Genomic DNA, 14578 nt, shown 5'->3' on the forward strand with positions numbered 1-14578 from the left:
AAACTTGGCTATGCTTATTCTTGTTGCAGCTTGCTCAACATTCAACAACGATCTCACAACCCGACTTTGACTCTTTAACTGCATTATATTTTGTTCAAAACCATTCTGATGATGCCCATTATACTATATTTAAAATTTTGGTTTCAGGAATGGAACAACGTTTGGTTGGAGGATGTCCATTATACTGGAGCAATATTGGGAAAGTGAAGCTCAGGCTTTGAGTCCCTTCCTAGGTCACCTTAAGGTGGCGAACATTGTTGATTTTACAAATGTCAATAACAGTATGATTGACGTCGCAAGGTTTCTGTTTAAACATGGAAGAGGCTTGCAAGAAATGATTTTCAGTTCTGTGTATGCCAAAAATTTATCTCTTTTGAAAGATAATATTGGTTTAATAGAGGGATTTCCTCGGGCGTCTGCCGATTCAAGATCTCAGTTACTTGATTACTAACTGGTTTTTTGTTGGATATTTACTTACTGGTTGCAAATGTGGATTATTATATGCATACTAGTTTCTAATGAGAGGCGTTGATATATATTTGGTAAATGGTGTCTTTAATTGTGGCCTCAAATCTCACTTTATTCCCAACTTATTGGTATCATTAATATGTAGTTTTGTTCCCAATTGAATTGTTTCCATATTTAATGTGGTATCACATACCTCTCTGTCTTCATAATATCATCTTTGGCATTAATTTTGTTACATTCCAGTTGACTGACTAATTCTAATTGTTTTGTTCCGAAGCAAAAATATCCACGGGCGGTTCATCCTATTCAGATATTCACAACTAAGAAGTACTGGATTCTCTTTTGGATAAGCCCTAAAAGGAGAAGGAAGGCTGGAATGCCAACAAGCATCTATTATTGAATTCACCTGACCCGATAGTACAAATTTTGAGAACGTCCAGTGCCAAAGTCACTGAATGGGTAAGTCGCCAATCCCTAAACAGACTATGTAATGTACTTTATATGCTGGGTTACGGGTGGGCATTTTACCATAGTATTGAACCCGCAAGCCCATTTTCCTCTCTGTAGATGTGGTGGAGAGAACGTAACCTTCGTGGTCTTGACCTGCCAATAAGTAATTACCATGAATGATTAACTCTCTCTAACAGTAAAGTTTATTTTGGGTCTGCAAAGTGGTATAATATTAAGTAAATTGGAGGATAATGGGCTATATTAAAAAGGGATAATGTTAGGGGGATTATATCATTGTACATTTGTACAACATTTGTAGTACCACATGATGTGGCTTCTTAGCCACCTTTGCTAGAGAGAGAGAGATGAAGAGATCAATAGTGGCTAGGATACCACAAATATGATACAATGACATGGTCCCCTAGCATTACTCATTAAAAAAAAGTACTTTTTGAGACTCGTAGATTTCTCAAGAAACAATCAATACTTTAGAAAATAATCAGCCAATGATCCCAAGACTAAATCCAAGAAAAAGTGAATTCTCTCTACAATTATAAAGATGTTGAAGTTCGAATCCTTCTCTTCAAAAAGTAGCAAATATATTAATTAAAACCTTGTCTTCCAGCCAATGAAATGTTGAAATAAATAGCAGTTGCTGGGCTATTGCAAAGAAAACCAACTCCTTTTTTTTCATTTTTTATCCTGGTAGCTGTGCGTTTGGTATTCTTTCCTTTTCACAGCACTTTAGGAACTATTAATTAAACCCACCACTCTTTTTTGGTACATATTTAACCCAATTCTTTAGTCAATAATGCAAAGACTAAACCCACCAACAAAGACATTACCGACTAACTAATCCAATGATCTTTCTCTTATTAGATAGTGTTAACTTCGTATTCTCCTCCCTCGTATAAAAGAAACAAAGATATTAATCAAAACCATGTCTTCCACACCCATGAATGTTAAATTAAATAGCACTTGCTGGGTTCTCCATTCCCAGTCAGTTGCCTGAGAATGTTTGGTGAAACGTGTGGCTAACAATTCACCAAACCATCTACCTTAATGTTTGTTCATAAATATACAATACCATACACTGTCATGCAATGTGTTATCCGCAAATAACAGTCAATCACCATGTCAAACACCACAGCTTCTCCTCCTCACATAGCTCTATTCCCAAGTGCCGGGATGGGCCATTTGACACCCTTCCTCCGCCTTGCTTCCATGTTGTTATCATCTTCTACAGACTGTAAGGTCACTTTGATCACAGCCCACCCTACTGTGTCTGCTGCAGAGTCCTCCCACATTGCCTTGTTCCTTTCTCAACAACCACAAGTCAATCACATTGAGCTCCAACTCATTCCCTTCCACCCCTCCAATCCCACCCCTACTGATGACCCTTTCTTTCTTCAATTCCAAGCCACCAACCGCTCTGTCCATCTCCTTTATCCTTCACTTGCTTCTTCATCCCCGCCGGTCTCCGCCATCTTCTCAGACTTTGGAGTGGCTTCAAGTATTGCCCCAATTGCTGCTGATCTTGGCATCCCCAATTACATAGTCTCCACCACCTCCTCCAAGTTTCTCTGTCTCATGGCTTACCTTCCAATCCTTCTATCCAATAACTCTTTAGATTTTAGCAGCAGTAGTACTCTCACTCAAGTCAACATCCCAGACCTGAGCCCTCTGCCCATTACAAGCATTCCTCCCCCATTTAAGAACCCAAATCATCTTTTTACATCACTAATACTTACAAATGCTCAAGCTATCTCTAAAGCAAAAGGGATTATAATGAACACTTTTGGTGATTTTGAACCAGAAACTCTAGCCGCTGTCAACAGTGGAAGAGTTTTAAGCAATCTCCCACCAATCCTCCCAATTGGACCATTACAAACTCTTGAGCTCAAGAAAGACCAGGACCAGTACTATTTGTCATGGCTAGACTGCCAACCAGCAGAGTCTGTAGTTTATGTGAGTTTTGGAAGCAGAACAGCCATGTCAAATGCTCAGATAAGAGAACTGTCAAATGGGCTGGAGAGAAGTGGATATAGATTTTTGTGGGTGCTTAAAACCAGTAAAGTTGATAAAGATGATACAGAAGAGGTGGAAGACCTGGTGTGGGAGTCATTTCTGGAAAGAACAAAGAACAAGGGAATGGTGGTGAAGGGGTGGGTGAGCCAGCAGGACATTCTGGAACACCCTTCCATTGGTGGGTTTCTCAATCATTGCGGGTGGAACTCGGTTATGGAAGCAGCTTGGCAAGGGATGCCGATGCTGGCATGGCCACAACATGGGGATCAGAGTGTGAATGCAGAGGTTGTGGAGAAGGCAGGGTTGGGAATATGGGAGAGGAACTGGGGTTGGGGTCTTGAAGGGTTGGTGAGTGGTGAAGACATAGGAAAAAAGATTGTGGAGCTAATGGAAAATGAGAAGCTGAAAGGATTGGCCAGGAAGGTGGGGGAAGAGGCTAGGAAGGCTACTGGTACTGGTGGGAACTCTGAGAAGGTGCTCATGGAAGTCATGGAATATCTTAAGCAGAAGAGGAACTGACAAGTCCATGCAATTTTATATTTTCAAGGATCATGTGATTTTCTAATATCAAATTGGCTATATGTTTGGCTGGGTCTTGCATTGTATTGAATGTTAAAACTACCATTTCCCCCTAAGAAATATTACTAAAGAAAATGAACAGTGTCAGTCAGGCATTATTTTGAGCTTCTTTACCCAAAAAACTGAACTTATAAGTAGTGAGAGCAACAAGGCAAGCGATAAACAGCTTTCACCACAAGTTACTATTTCTTGCATTTTAATTTGAATGCTTGCATAAATGATAAAAGTGCAACTTTTTCCCATCTTGTTGTGCCACATTGTTCGTGGTCAAGAAAAATAGTGGTGGAATTGACCATAAATCTCCACTCAGACTTTAAAAAAGAAAAAAGACAAAAAAAATTAAGGCTTCTCTCTGTTTAAGCAAGCTTTGGTCTAATCAGGTTCTTTATATAAATTATCCTTTGAAAAATTAAATTAAGAGAAGGAAAGTTATAGTCTAAGCAGGCTCTAGCTTGGCTCTACCTAAGCCAGTAGTGTGAGTGAACAGAACCCTGCAGAAACGTCAGCATATTCTGTTAGTCCAAACTTTCTTGGCATTCAAGAAAAGCTGTACCTGTCGTTTTCCTACTAGACTTTGCCTACTGGACCACATAAGCATGCACATTCAATGCATTCGCTGGTCATAGACTTGACTATTTCACCACATAAGCATGTACATTCAGTGCATCTGCTGATCATGGACTCCTCAGCCTTATCTGTATAAATATGCTCTGCTTTGCTTCCATTGTAGATACTCTGAAACTAATCAAGGTTCTCTCACCAAACCATTCTTTTCCCTTAAAATGTCAAATTCCAGTGATCTAAGATTTACTCATGTAGCTCTCCTTCCAAGTTCCGGCATGGGTCATCTCACGCCCTTCCTTCGACTTGCTGCTTCGCTCACAGCACACAATGTCCATATCACCTTCATCATTCCAATTCCAACTGTCTCACTTGCAGAGTCACAAAGTTTGTCTCATTTATTCACTACCTTCCCACAAATTACTCAAAAGCATCTTCATCTCCTTCCACTTGATGACCCATCTGCCAATTCAGAAGACCCTTTTTACTACCATTTTGAATTGATACGGCGCTCTTCTCACCTACTCTCTCCTCTTCTATCTTCACTATTTCCACCTCTGTCTGCTATAATCACAGACATGAGCTTGGCCTCCACAGTTATTCCTATAACTGATTCTCTTGGACTTCCTAACTACATTTTCTTCACATCATCTGCCAAAATGTTGATACTTTATGTATCCTTCCACACCATGCTTGGCCCAAATAGTCAGATAAGAGATGATGTCGAAGTTTCAGGTCCAGAACCAATACCAAAACCCTGGATTCCTCCACCACTTCTACAGGAGAGTAATAATCTACTGAAGACCTTTTTCATAGAGAATGGTAAGAAAATGACAGAATCAAATGGGATTTTGGTCAACTCATATGAAAGCATAGAGCGTCAGACTCTGGCAGCGCTAAATGAAGGCAAAGTATTAGAAAGGCTACCATCAGTAATTGCCATTGGGCCACTTGCACCATGTATCCATGAGAAAAACCAACTGGCATGGCTTGATGATCAACCAACTGGGTCAGTGCTCTATATCAGCTTTGGGAGTAGGACTGCCATGTCAAGGGAGCAAATTAGAGAGTTGGGTGATGGCCTGGTGAGAAGTGGTTGTAGGTTTCTGTGGATTGTGAAGGATAAGAAAGTTGACATGGAAGACGATGAGAAACTGATTGAGGTGCTAGGACAGGAATTAGTAGAGAGGGTGAAGAAAAATGGATTGGCAGTGAAGAACTGGCTGAACCAAGAGGAGATATTGAGCCACCCAGCAATCGGTGGTTTTTTGAGTCACTGTGGCTGGAATTCCTTGACTGAGGCCCTCTGGAATGGTGTGCGTGTATTGGCATGGCCACAACACGGGGACCAGAAAATCAATGCAGATTTGGTGGAGAGAATTGGGCTGGGAATGTGGGTTAAGAGTTGGGGGTGGGGTGAGGGGGAGATGTTGGTGAAAGCTGAGGATATTGCGAAGAGGGTTAGAGAGATAATGGGAAACGAGTTGTTGAGATCGAAAGCACTACACATTAGAGAAGAGGCTAGAATGGCAGTTGGAGATGGTGGTAGTTCTACAAAGAGCCTCACTGCTCTCATCAAGACATGGAAGAAGTTTCAGGATAGTTAAACCTTCATTTAAAGATGGACTCCAGCCTCCAGGTTAAGAAATTCCAAGAATGAAATCAGTACTGAGATCAGATCAGAAACAAAGATGCAATCAGTTGAGACAAATCGGATGCAGATTAAACCATAATCTCATTACAATCATAACCACTGTTGTAAAACGAATCAAAACATAATAAGAAAGTGAAAATAACTTCTGGTTTATTATGCGTCATTGTTTTATACGTATTTCTAACTATAGATTTATTTTCTCGGAATATCTGTACCAGTTAACCAGAAAAAACATTCTTTGAAATGATATCAAAAGAAATTCCATTCTCTTGGAGCCTTTCCTGGAGATCAGTTGGGCCAAATACAATCCCAGGTGGGAAAACTCCTCCCTTAGGAAGGTTGTCACGTTGCTTCAGAAGAATAAGAGCACACTGAAGTAGAATTATCGGTGTCGTCAAATAGCCAACCTCAGGCCCCATCACTCTTGTTATTATTTCCATATCAGGTTTTAACTTTTCCTCTGAAACAAGACTGCTGTCACTGAAACCATGCCCAACAAACCACATCTTAAATGAAGCACTTTTCATCTCATCCTCAGAGGGACCCTTCTTCCTGAACCATCCAACACTGAAAAATGAGGGAAACTTCAAGAGGAGCCACCTCCCAAAGGAAAATCTACCCAATAGCCCAATAAAGATTCCAACTGTCATGATACGAAAAATGCCCAACCGAGACTTTGAGCCTATCTTCACCCCAAAATGAGCAGGCTTCACCGTTGACCAGAAGGCTTCTCTTTTTTCAATGTTTTCAGCACTCTCATTCCTTCCAGGAAGACCATGGGGGTTTTTGGTCAGAGCAGAAAGCGTTCTTCGTACAACTATAGCATCTGCTGAAGGTAGCTTCACAGCCCAAAGGCCAATATTTTTCTGTTGTTCTATAGTTGGTCCTTTAGGAGGAGCAGGACCAGGAATCTGCAACCATTAAAGTGAATAAAGATTAACTTATTGGGCTGCCCCACCCCATAATATGCACATGCATCTTCTGAAAAGACCAGACAAATTCCTCAAACTAGAAATGCTACATTCTTTAATATCTATTAGCTGCAAACATTTAGGTAAAAACCTTAAACACAGAAAATAATAAATATATAACATTGCTTGAACAATGAATCCCCCTGTATCATGAGCAAACAGGAACGAGAAAAATCAATAAGTAAACCATTAATAGTTCCAAAATAGTGAGGAAGAATTGAAAACGTGTCTCAGATCCATTGGTCTAATATTTGTTTGCTGAGCAAACCAAGAAAATAAAAGGAACATACAAGTATACAATGCGATACAAAATACAAGCTAAATTTATATTGGTTTCTAGCGATAACAGGACCTACACTGAGACAACAGTTGTACAAACTACAAAGATTTAACATTTAATTTCTGTTCACCCACAACATTATTCCAGCAACAGAACATTCAAATTAGTATACTCAAATCAATAAACTTGCAGATCCCAATCTCCCAAAACATTCACAAAAGCACAATGCAAACAACAAATTAAAACTCTGAGAATTTGATTATCCATTACCGCAGGCCTAGGTCTTCTGGGTCTGGACCGCCTGAGCTCCTGCAACTTGTCCGCATTAGCCACACCCAAGACCGCCGATTCAAACGTCCCGAAATTCCCAACAATCCTCTTATCAGACTCCAAGCTCAGATACGCCTCGACCCGGTTGGGCACGGCGGGACCGACCCACTGCCTCGAATTGAACATCAAGCCGAATTCAGCAGGAACCGAGTCGAACCCACATGCCGAAACCACCAAAGAACCGGTATCCGCGGCCCGGACATGGTACTGAGCTTCCATCCTCTCCATGAACTCCGGCTCTCCGCATATGTCCAAGTAATCGCAGCCGGTTTCGACGCAAGCGGCGACGACGGGGTCGCCGTAGAGGCGGAAGGGTCCGACGCAGTTGAGAACGAGCCGGGTTTGGGCGCAGAGGCGGCGGAGAGAAGGAGGGTCGGTGGTGTCGGCGGTGAGGATGGGAATGGGAGGTGGGGGGTTTGGGTGAGCTGCCCATTTGAGGGTTTGGGTTAGTTTTGTGGGGTTGCGACCAGCTAAGGCTAGAGAGTTGAGAGGAGATGAAGGGATGTTGAGGAATTTGAGGGCTTCTTTGACTACATACTTGCCTGTGAAGCCTGAAGCTCCCAAGATTATTAGATCGTATTGAGAGTCGGGGGTTTGGGATTGAGGTTCTTGCATGATTGAGAGTTTGAGAGTGAGAAGAGGTTGGAGCTGAGAGTTGAAGAATGTGAATTTGTGAATGAACTCTCTATAAACTTGTAAGACAAACCCAAACTTTTCTCATTCCATTCAATTACTACAAATGGGTTTCTTCAGACTTCAGACATGGGCTTCTGGACTTGTCCAGGCTAAGAAAGAAGGGAGTGAGTTTGAGTCTTTCGTTTTGTCCCACATCGCTCAGACAAGTAAGGCGGCTGTCTTCGTTTGTTTTGAAGTAATTAAAGCAATCACTAGTGACAGCTCTTTTTTTTTAACTAGTATATTGCCCGCGCGTTGCTGGGGGTATAAATAATTATTGAAATTGAGTGAACAATTAAGATATGTGCGTTGCTGGGGGTATAAATAATTATTGAAATTGAGTGAACAATTAAGATATGTAAGTACAAGTGTTGGCAGAACTTTAAGACAAAAACAAAGTTTTTAAACATAGTATTTTTTGTACACATACATGACTTACCCAGGCAACATAGAACATTTGTAGCCATGGTTTAATTACAAAAGCCAAACTGATGAGACAATTTTTATGCTGATTAGAATGTTAAGATATTGTTAATATCTTAATATACCAAGCATCATTCAAAAGAGGGTTAAACAACAAAAAAGATTAAACAACTTAGTAGTAAATTTGTTTGTGTTCATACCGAAAAGACTTGCAGAACCTAGTTGCTAATGAAAACATTTTGGGACAGGTGTTACAGGGAGCACAGTAAACATCATCGTCCACACTGTCAGTGGGGTCTTCAACTGGTTTTGCAGTAGATGAAGTGGTATTCTTGCCTTCCTCACTTTGTGCAACAGTAGGATTATCTTGTAGAGTGGTGTTGTGCTATTGTTGGCTGCAAGTTAAAAAAATGTTAATTTGTAAATGAAAAGAGTAGTTTAATTGATATTGATGAGATGGGGAAAAATGGGGGCAAGGAATTAGGCAACTGTATGGAATTTGAAGTTATGTGTTCAAAAGAAGGGCATGCTATAATAATTTTATAGTTGTGCGGTTGTACTTTATAGAATTGGTTTGCCATTTATAAAAATTGGAATAAATTATATTTGTCTAGCCAACCATCAGTATTTTCCTAATAGTTCCTGCCCATAACTTTAGAACTAATGATTAACATGGTGCATAGACAAAGCAGGTATGATGCTGTACATCAAAATAAATAAGCAGAAAAAGTGGGCCTCACCATAAAGCAAGTAAAATCAGCACCATAAATGAAAGGGAATGAACCCTATGGAGGTGACCTAGTTCCCAAACAAAAACAAATAAAAGGAAAGCAGATTTTGTCCACAAATTGGAACCCATATTGACACTGATACACATTGAAATTGATACAATTTGAAGCAAGCCCAAACTTAGGTGCAATTTTGAATTTTGAATTTCACAAATGCAATTTTCATTTGAAATTGTTACTTATTGAAGCATTTTAAAACTTAGAATCACAAAGCACAGACAATTTAGAAAAACTTAGTGACCTAAGACAATTTTGTAAGACGAACGTCAACTAAATAAGAAGTGACAACAGATTATTTAAGACAGACATACAAAGTTCAACAATAACACTCAAATTAAGGATCATCAAAAGCAAATAATAATATGTTACTTCAAAATGAAAGACATAATCCCCTTGTTCCAGTTTACCTTAGTTATCACAATTTTTATCTCATTTTTTCACCTATCAAGACATATGGAAGACATTGTTTCAATAGTGCTACAAATTGAGTGAATAATATGTCAATCACAACCCATCATCCGGATTCAGGACCCCAATCAATTCCTAACCTAAAGCATAAAATTAAGTTACTACAATACTAATTAACTGAAACAACCTCTCTGTTTCTAATTAAAAAGAATGTTTTCATTCTTACATAATTTTTTTTACAGAAAATAAATTAAAATTGAAAATAACGCGTACACACATACACCCAAAGCAAGGCACTGGCACAATATATCTCTTCAATCTTAGCCATGTAAACATGAAATGAAATGGCACATACAAAATATTCACCCAAAAAAAACAATGACACATACAAAACAACCGCATCATAAAATGGCATCATCCCATTTATATCATACCTTTTTCTTTTTTCTTTTTTCTATAAGTAAGCAATTGTTATGTTTTGAACTTGCCACAGAAGAATTCCAATTCATTGATTCAACATAAATGTTTTTCGAGCCAAAACTCTCTCTCTCTCTCTCTCTCTCTCTACCTACTGTGGTAATATTTTCTTCCAAACAAACTTTTTTTGGTAAACACACCAAACAACAATTTTTCTGACATTTCATCAAAGACCTCATATACAACATAAACTAAATGCATGTGTAGAACTGATTTTATTACAACTTTGGAAACATAATTAAAGACAGATCTGGAACTTCCTTCATGTTAATTCTCAATTCGAGGTATGTTAAGCAATATGAATGGTAATGTCAGAAATTGATTACCGAATAGGTCTTCACTCTTCTTGAAGAATATGTTAACCAACCTCTTTGAAGCAAAACTCTGTTTTCATCATGCATCTGCACTTAAAAAGAGAATTAAGAAAACACATGGTCCCTACTTATAGTCCTCATTCACTTAAAAAGTGTTTTTTGTTTGTTTGTTTTTTTTTTCTTAGTTTTGATTTTATCTTTAAGAGGGAAGACAACTTGTTAGTTCTTTAATAAATGAAAATAAAATAAAACACACGTAATTAATCTCAACCAACCCACATAGCCATGAAAAGATACAGTAACAAAAAGGTAACACATCAGTAATGGTTCCTAAATTTTAATTATTAAACAAAGTAATGGTTTCTTCACTTTCATATATATGTTCTTATAAATAAAAGCTATGAGGCTTCTACCAATGAAAACTATTAAACTAAAGATAAGTTCCACTCACTAATCTCAACCAATCTAATTACAATTCCTAACTTGTATCTAACCAAACCAAACTGCCTATTTTAAAAGACTGAAAAACCATTTGTACTAAAAACAAAAACAATTTGAATAATAATGTCTGAAATTGTTTACCAAATGAGTCTACTTCATAATAGAACGAAGCCTGGAGAAGCAAATCTCCATTTGTGTCATATATCTGCAGTGAAAAAGGGAATAAGCAAAACTAAGTTATTATAGTACCCAAAATTTTGTGAATTTGATGATCCTCACTAAGGCATGATTCAATTTTTTTTTATAGAAATCAACCAAAACCTCGAGAGTTAAAAGTTGAACAGAAACATACCAAAGCCAAAACCAGCGAAAAAAACATACCTTACCCCAAAAAATAAACCAATCTTCAAATCCAAGGAAGTATGGGAACCTGAAATGAAAACCAAAATCCAATTAAACCCAAGAAAAAAATTCTTAATGAAAAAATTTGCAGAAAAAAAAAAAAAAAAAAAAAACCCCGAAAAGTGAACCAAAACCCAAGAACTCATAATCAAATTCACCAAAACCCAAAAAAAAAAAATCACACGTAACACCAATGCTCAAATGGAGGTGTTCTCTTAGTATTTCTACCTTGCTTTACAAATGTCTTTTTTTAGTTAATTCTGTCTTACTCGCCTTGTACATCAGACTTACTATTAGCATATACATGTCAACCATAAACTACATATGGAAGAAATATTTTGAAAATGACTTCGTAGGATTGAACAAAAGTAATGAAAGATACAATTGCAGTAAAACAAATGCAAAAGAAAAGAAAAAAAGGGTAGAATACCTAATAGCTTGATAGCAGCCCATAGTTTCAACTTTGAGAGAAAATATAATAAACATTCATTTTCGCCATTATTATCCCTGTTTCTTTTTCCCATAACTTGTACAAAATTGAACTCATGGTATTTTCAAAAAAACTTAAAGAGAACAAAGAAAAAACAGAAAGAAAAGGAGATACTAAGCTATAATCATCTAGCTACAACCTTTACATTGAATATACATTTCATCCAAAAGAAAAAAGGTGGATCATCAAAAAAACAACTGAAGGCTTACTGCATCATGAATGAATGTAATTGTACAACATATGGGTAGCTACAAATTTCTGCTCGCAGTATCCATGGTACGAACATGACAGAAAATAACAAATACATCTGCTCCTTCTCAACAAATAAAACACTTAGACAAAATAAATAAATAAATAAAAGAAAAAAGCAACATTACCTCTACGTCAGGAATCAAGAATTAAACAACCAAAACCCACTAATTACAAACACTAAAAAATAATAGAAAAGTACAATGAGAGAAACTGAAAGTAAATTGACAGTAAAACACATGCATACACTAAATTGAAAGTTATGCATACACAATTATTGTATTCAACACAGAATTGCTGGCCAATCGATACACCAAATAAAAACATATATATTCACCATTATCATTAGGCTATCAAAAGAGTGCAGCGACTCCCATCCCAATCAATTAATATATTTAGAAAATGCAAACCTGAATACAAATGTTGGATGATCTCTATGCCAACGAACAATCCAAAATCATCATGTGATTCCTGGCCAACCAATACGCTCTGTAATCACTTTTACTTTTACTCGATTCTGCTTCCAACACCACAAAATTTAGAACAATGCAACATGGGTAAGATCATAAAATAGAATTCATTTTTTAAAACAAAAGATGTGGGAATGACTTTGCAGACCAACTCTAAGCTTTATTTGATCATGGATTTTATAAATGGAGGAAAAGAAATACCACCATAAGTTACCTCAGATGCTTTTGTAATTTTCCATTTCTTGCATGAATATTTCAAGATAATGAAGTAACCATTCCCACAAATCTATGTTGCCATTCAGTTAAGTGCATGAATTGTCACCTATTTTAACAATTTTCCAAGAAGCATCACAAACTTCCTTTTGACAGTTAACCAAGCTACAATCTTTTAACACCTATTTATGTTACCCATGCATCATCGTCTACTGAGCTGTCACTGATGGCAACATGCAAGCCATGACATTGCCAAAGGCTCCTATATTAGCAGGGACTAATTATCACAGTTGTTAAGAATTAGATCAAAAGGAGAGGCATTTCATACAAAAGTTATGCTCTCTGAGAGGACCATTACAAAATTATTTTGGGTAAGTCATCTTTTTAACTGCCCAGATAGCATCTCAAACAAAAGTATACCAATCTCCACCAATATGCATCTTTGTTATGGCCTTTAGACAGCAAAATTTCAGGAGGCATGTATTCGGTGGTTCCACACATTGAATTTGATCTGCTAGCTTCATCAATTTCCTTCGCTAGTCCAAAATCAGTTAGCATGACCTGTATCATATGTATCAATTTCAGAAAAGATAGATATCCTAGCAAGAAAAAGGATAATCTGTTTTTCATGTATGTTCCTACAAAAGAAGTGAATGAATAAGCATGGCCATTACATGGCCATCAGCGTCCATGAGAACATTTTCAGGTTTAAGGTCTCAATGCACGATCCCGCACTTGTGAAGATGTGAAACAGCAGATACAATCTCAGCAGTATAAAATCTTGCCTGGTCCTCACTACTCAAGAAACATCCGAAGCCGAAATTAAAAACAGAGGAGCATATACAGTGATCATAAATTTTAGAATATTCAAAGCCAAATTACCTGAAGAGTCTCTGCCTGTATAAATGAAAGAAGAGATGCCCTCCATTAATAAAATTCATGATCAAATAAAGCTTAGTGTTGGTCTACAATGTCAGAGAACATAATGCAACATAATGCAACAGTCCCTATACCAGGGGGAGTTAGATAAGATAAATATTTGGAGAGAAAATTATTAATCATAAAATAGAATTCATTTTTTTAAAACAAAATATGTAGGCAGTGCTCTGCTTCCAATATAAACTTCTGCCTCCACAGTCAAATGCTCGAACCGAACTTCAATTGTTGGCACATCAAGTCCAACCCTGCATTTAAATTTGGAAAAAACAGAGAAAGACCAACAGAAACACCTCAGTGGCTCATTTTAGCTTGGAAGTTGTCCAAAAACACCCAAGAACACCCCCCAAATTCGAATCCCAAAGGGAACCCGAAATGGGTTCTTAAACCCCAAAATCAAAATCCTCAAAATCTAACAATCCACCAATAATTTCATATGGGTTTTGAAGCCCATGAAAATAGGAGAAGAAACCACCTGAAATCGCGTAAATTCGACGCCGGAGGTGGCCGGAATGGAGGAGAGAAGCGGCGGCAGTCACGGGCTTTCCGGCGTCGATTCTCTTCCCTGGGTGGTCAGCCGGCGAACTGGAGGTTCAGGCTGTGATGACCGGTCGGAGAGGGTGGTTTTCCGACCGGTGGGGTGGCCTGGGTCGGCGGACGGCGAAATTCCGCAGGCACTGGTGGCGGGTCGCGTGGGCTGCTTCTCTCTCCATTTCTCTCTCTTCCTTCTTTCCTTTTCTGGAAGTGGAAGGTGCAGCCGTGCAGGTGGCAATTTGTGTATAACACAATGGCAAGAAACGTTAAAAAAATGAAAAGGCAAGGGCAAAGAAGACCGAAACTACAAAAAGCAGGGGCAGAAGAGTCATGAACATGCTTAAAAACAGTAATTGTTGGTGTCTTATTTGAGATTTTTTTTGACCTTTTGATTTGAGAGATTAGAACTTAAAACGTATCCATCATGATAGAGAGAT

At 38.1% G+C, this 14578-nt stretch overlaps 2 protein-coding genes and 2 pseudogenes across 10 annotated transcripts; 2 read left to right on the forward strand and 2 right to left on the reverse strand.

Annotated features, from left to right (window-relative positions):
- The first annotated feature begins 1835 nt into the window (after nt 1–1835).
- Nucleotides 1836–3690, forward strand: LOC147288509 (UDP-glycosyltransferase 13 pseudogene; annotated as a pseudogene).
- A 222-nt stretch (nt 3691–3912) lies between these two features.
- Nucleotides 3913–5702, forward strand: LOC147288510 (UDP-glycosyltransferase 708G1 pseudogene; annotated as a pseudogene).
- Nucleotides 5703–5802: 100 nt separating this feature from the next.
- LOC147288511 (Saccharopine dehydrogenase) lies at nt 5803–8072 on the reverse strand. The gene is made up of 2 exons (XM_086240227.1): nt 7262–8072; nt 5803–6651 (listed from the first exon to the last, which is right to left on the reverse strand). Exons 1-2 carry the CDS (start codon nt 7934–7936, stop codon nt 5959–5961), a joined length of 1368 nt encoding a protein of 455 aa, XP_086096353.1. The 5' UTR covers nt 7937–8072; the 3' UTR covers nt 5803–5958.
- A 282-nt stretch (nt 8073–8354) lies between these two features.
- LOC147288512 (uncharacterized) lies at nt 8355–14358 on the reverse strand. 9 transcript variants are annotated; one of them, XR_015122030.1, is made up of 9 exons: nt 14083–14358; nt 13554–13568; nt 13346–13466; nt 13092–13232; nt 12399–12505; nt 11229–11277; nt 10989–11052; nt 10419–10493; nt 8355–8814 (listed from the first exon to the last, which is right to left on the reverse strand). XR_015122030.1 is itself a non-coding variant. In XM_086242387.1 (5 exons), exons 1-5 carry the CDS (start codon nt 11771–11773, stop codon nt 8782–8784), a joined length of 315 nt encoding a protein of 104 aa, XP_086098513.1. In that variant the 5' UTR covers nt 11774–12370; the 3' UTR covers nt 8355–8781. The 9 variants fall into 9 exon arrangements, 2 of the variants coding, with proteins under 2 accessions (XP_086098513.1, XP_086098514.1); XR_015122027.1 differs by having other exon boundaries at nt 8359–8814; nt 13554–13855; XR_015122029.1 differs by having other exon boundaries at nt 10419–10498; nt 11234–11277; nt 13554–14358.
- Between the last annotated feature and the right edge of the window lie 220 nt (nt 14359–14578).

The sequence above is a fragment of the Dryas octopetala genome, chromosome 4 (genome assembly GCF_963921425.1).
Source record: "Dryas octopetala chromosome 4, drDryOcto1.1, whole genome shotgun sequence".
Lineage (NCBI taxonomy): Eukaryota > Viridiplantae > Streptophyta > Magnoliopsida > Rosales > Rosaceae > Dryas > Dryas octopetala.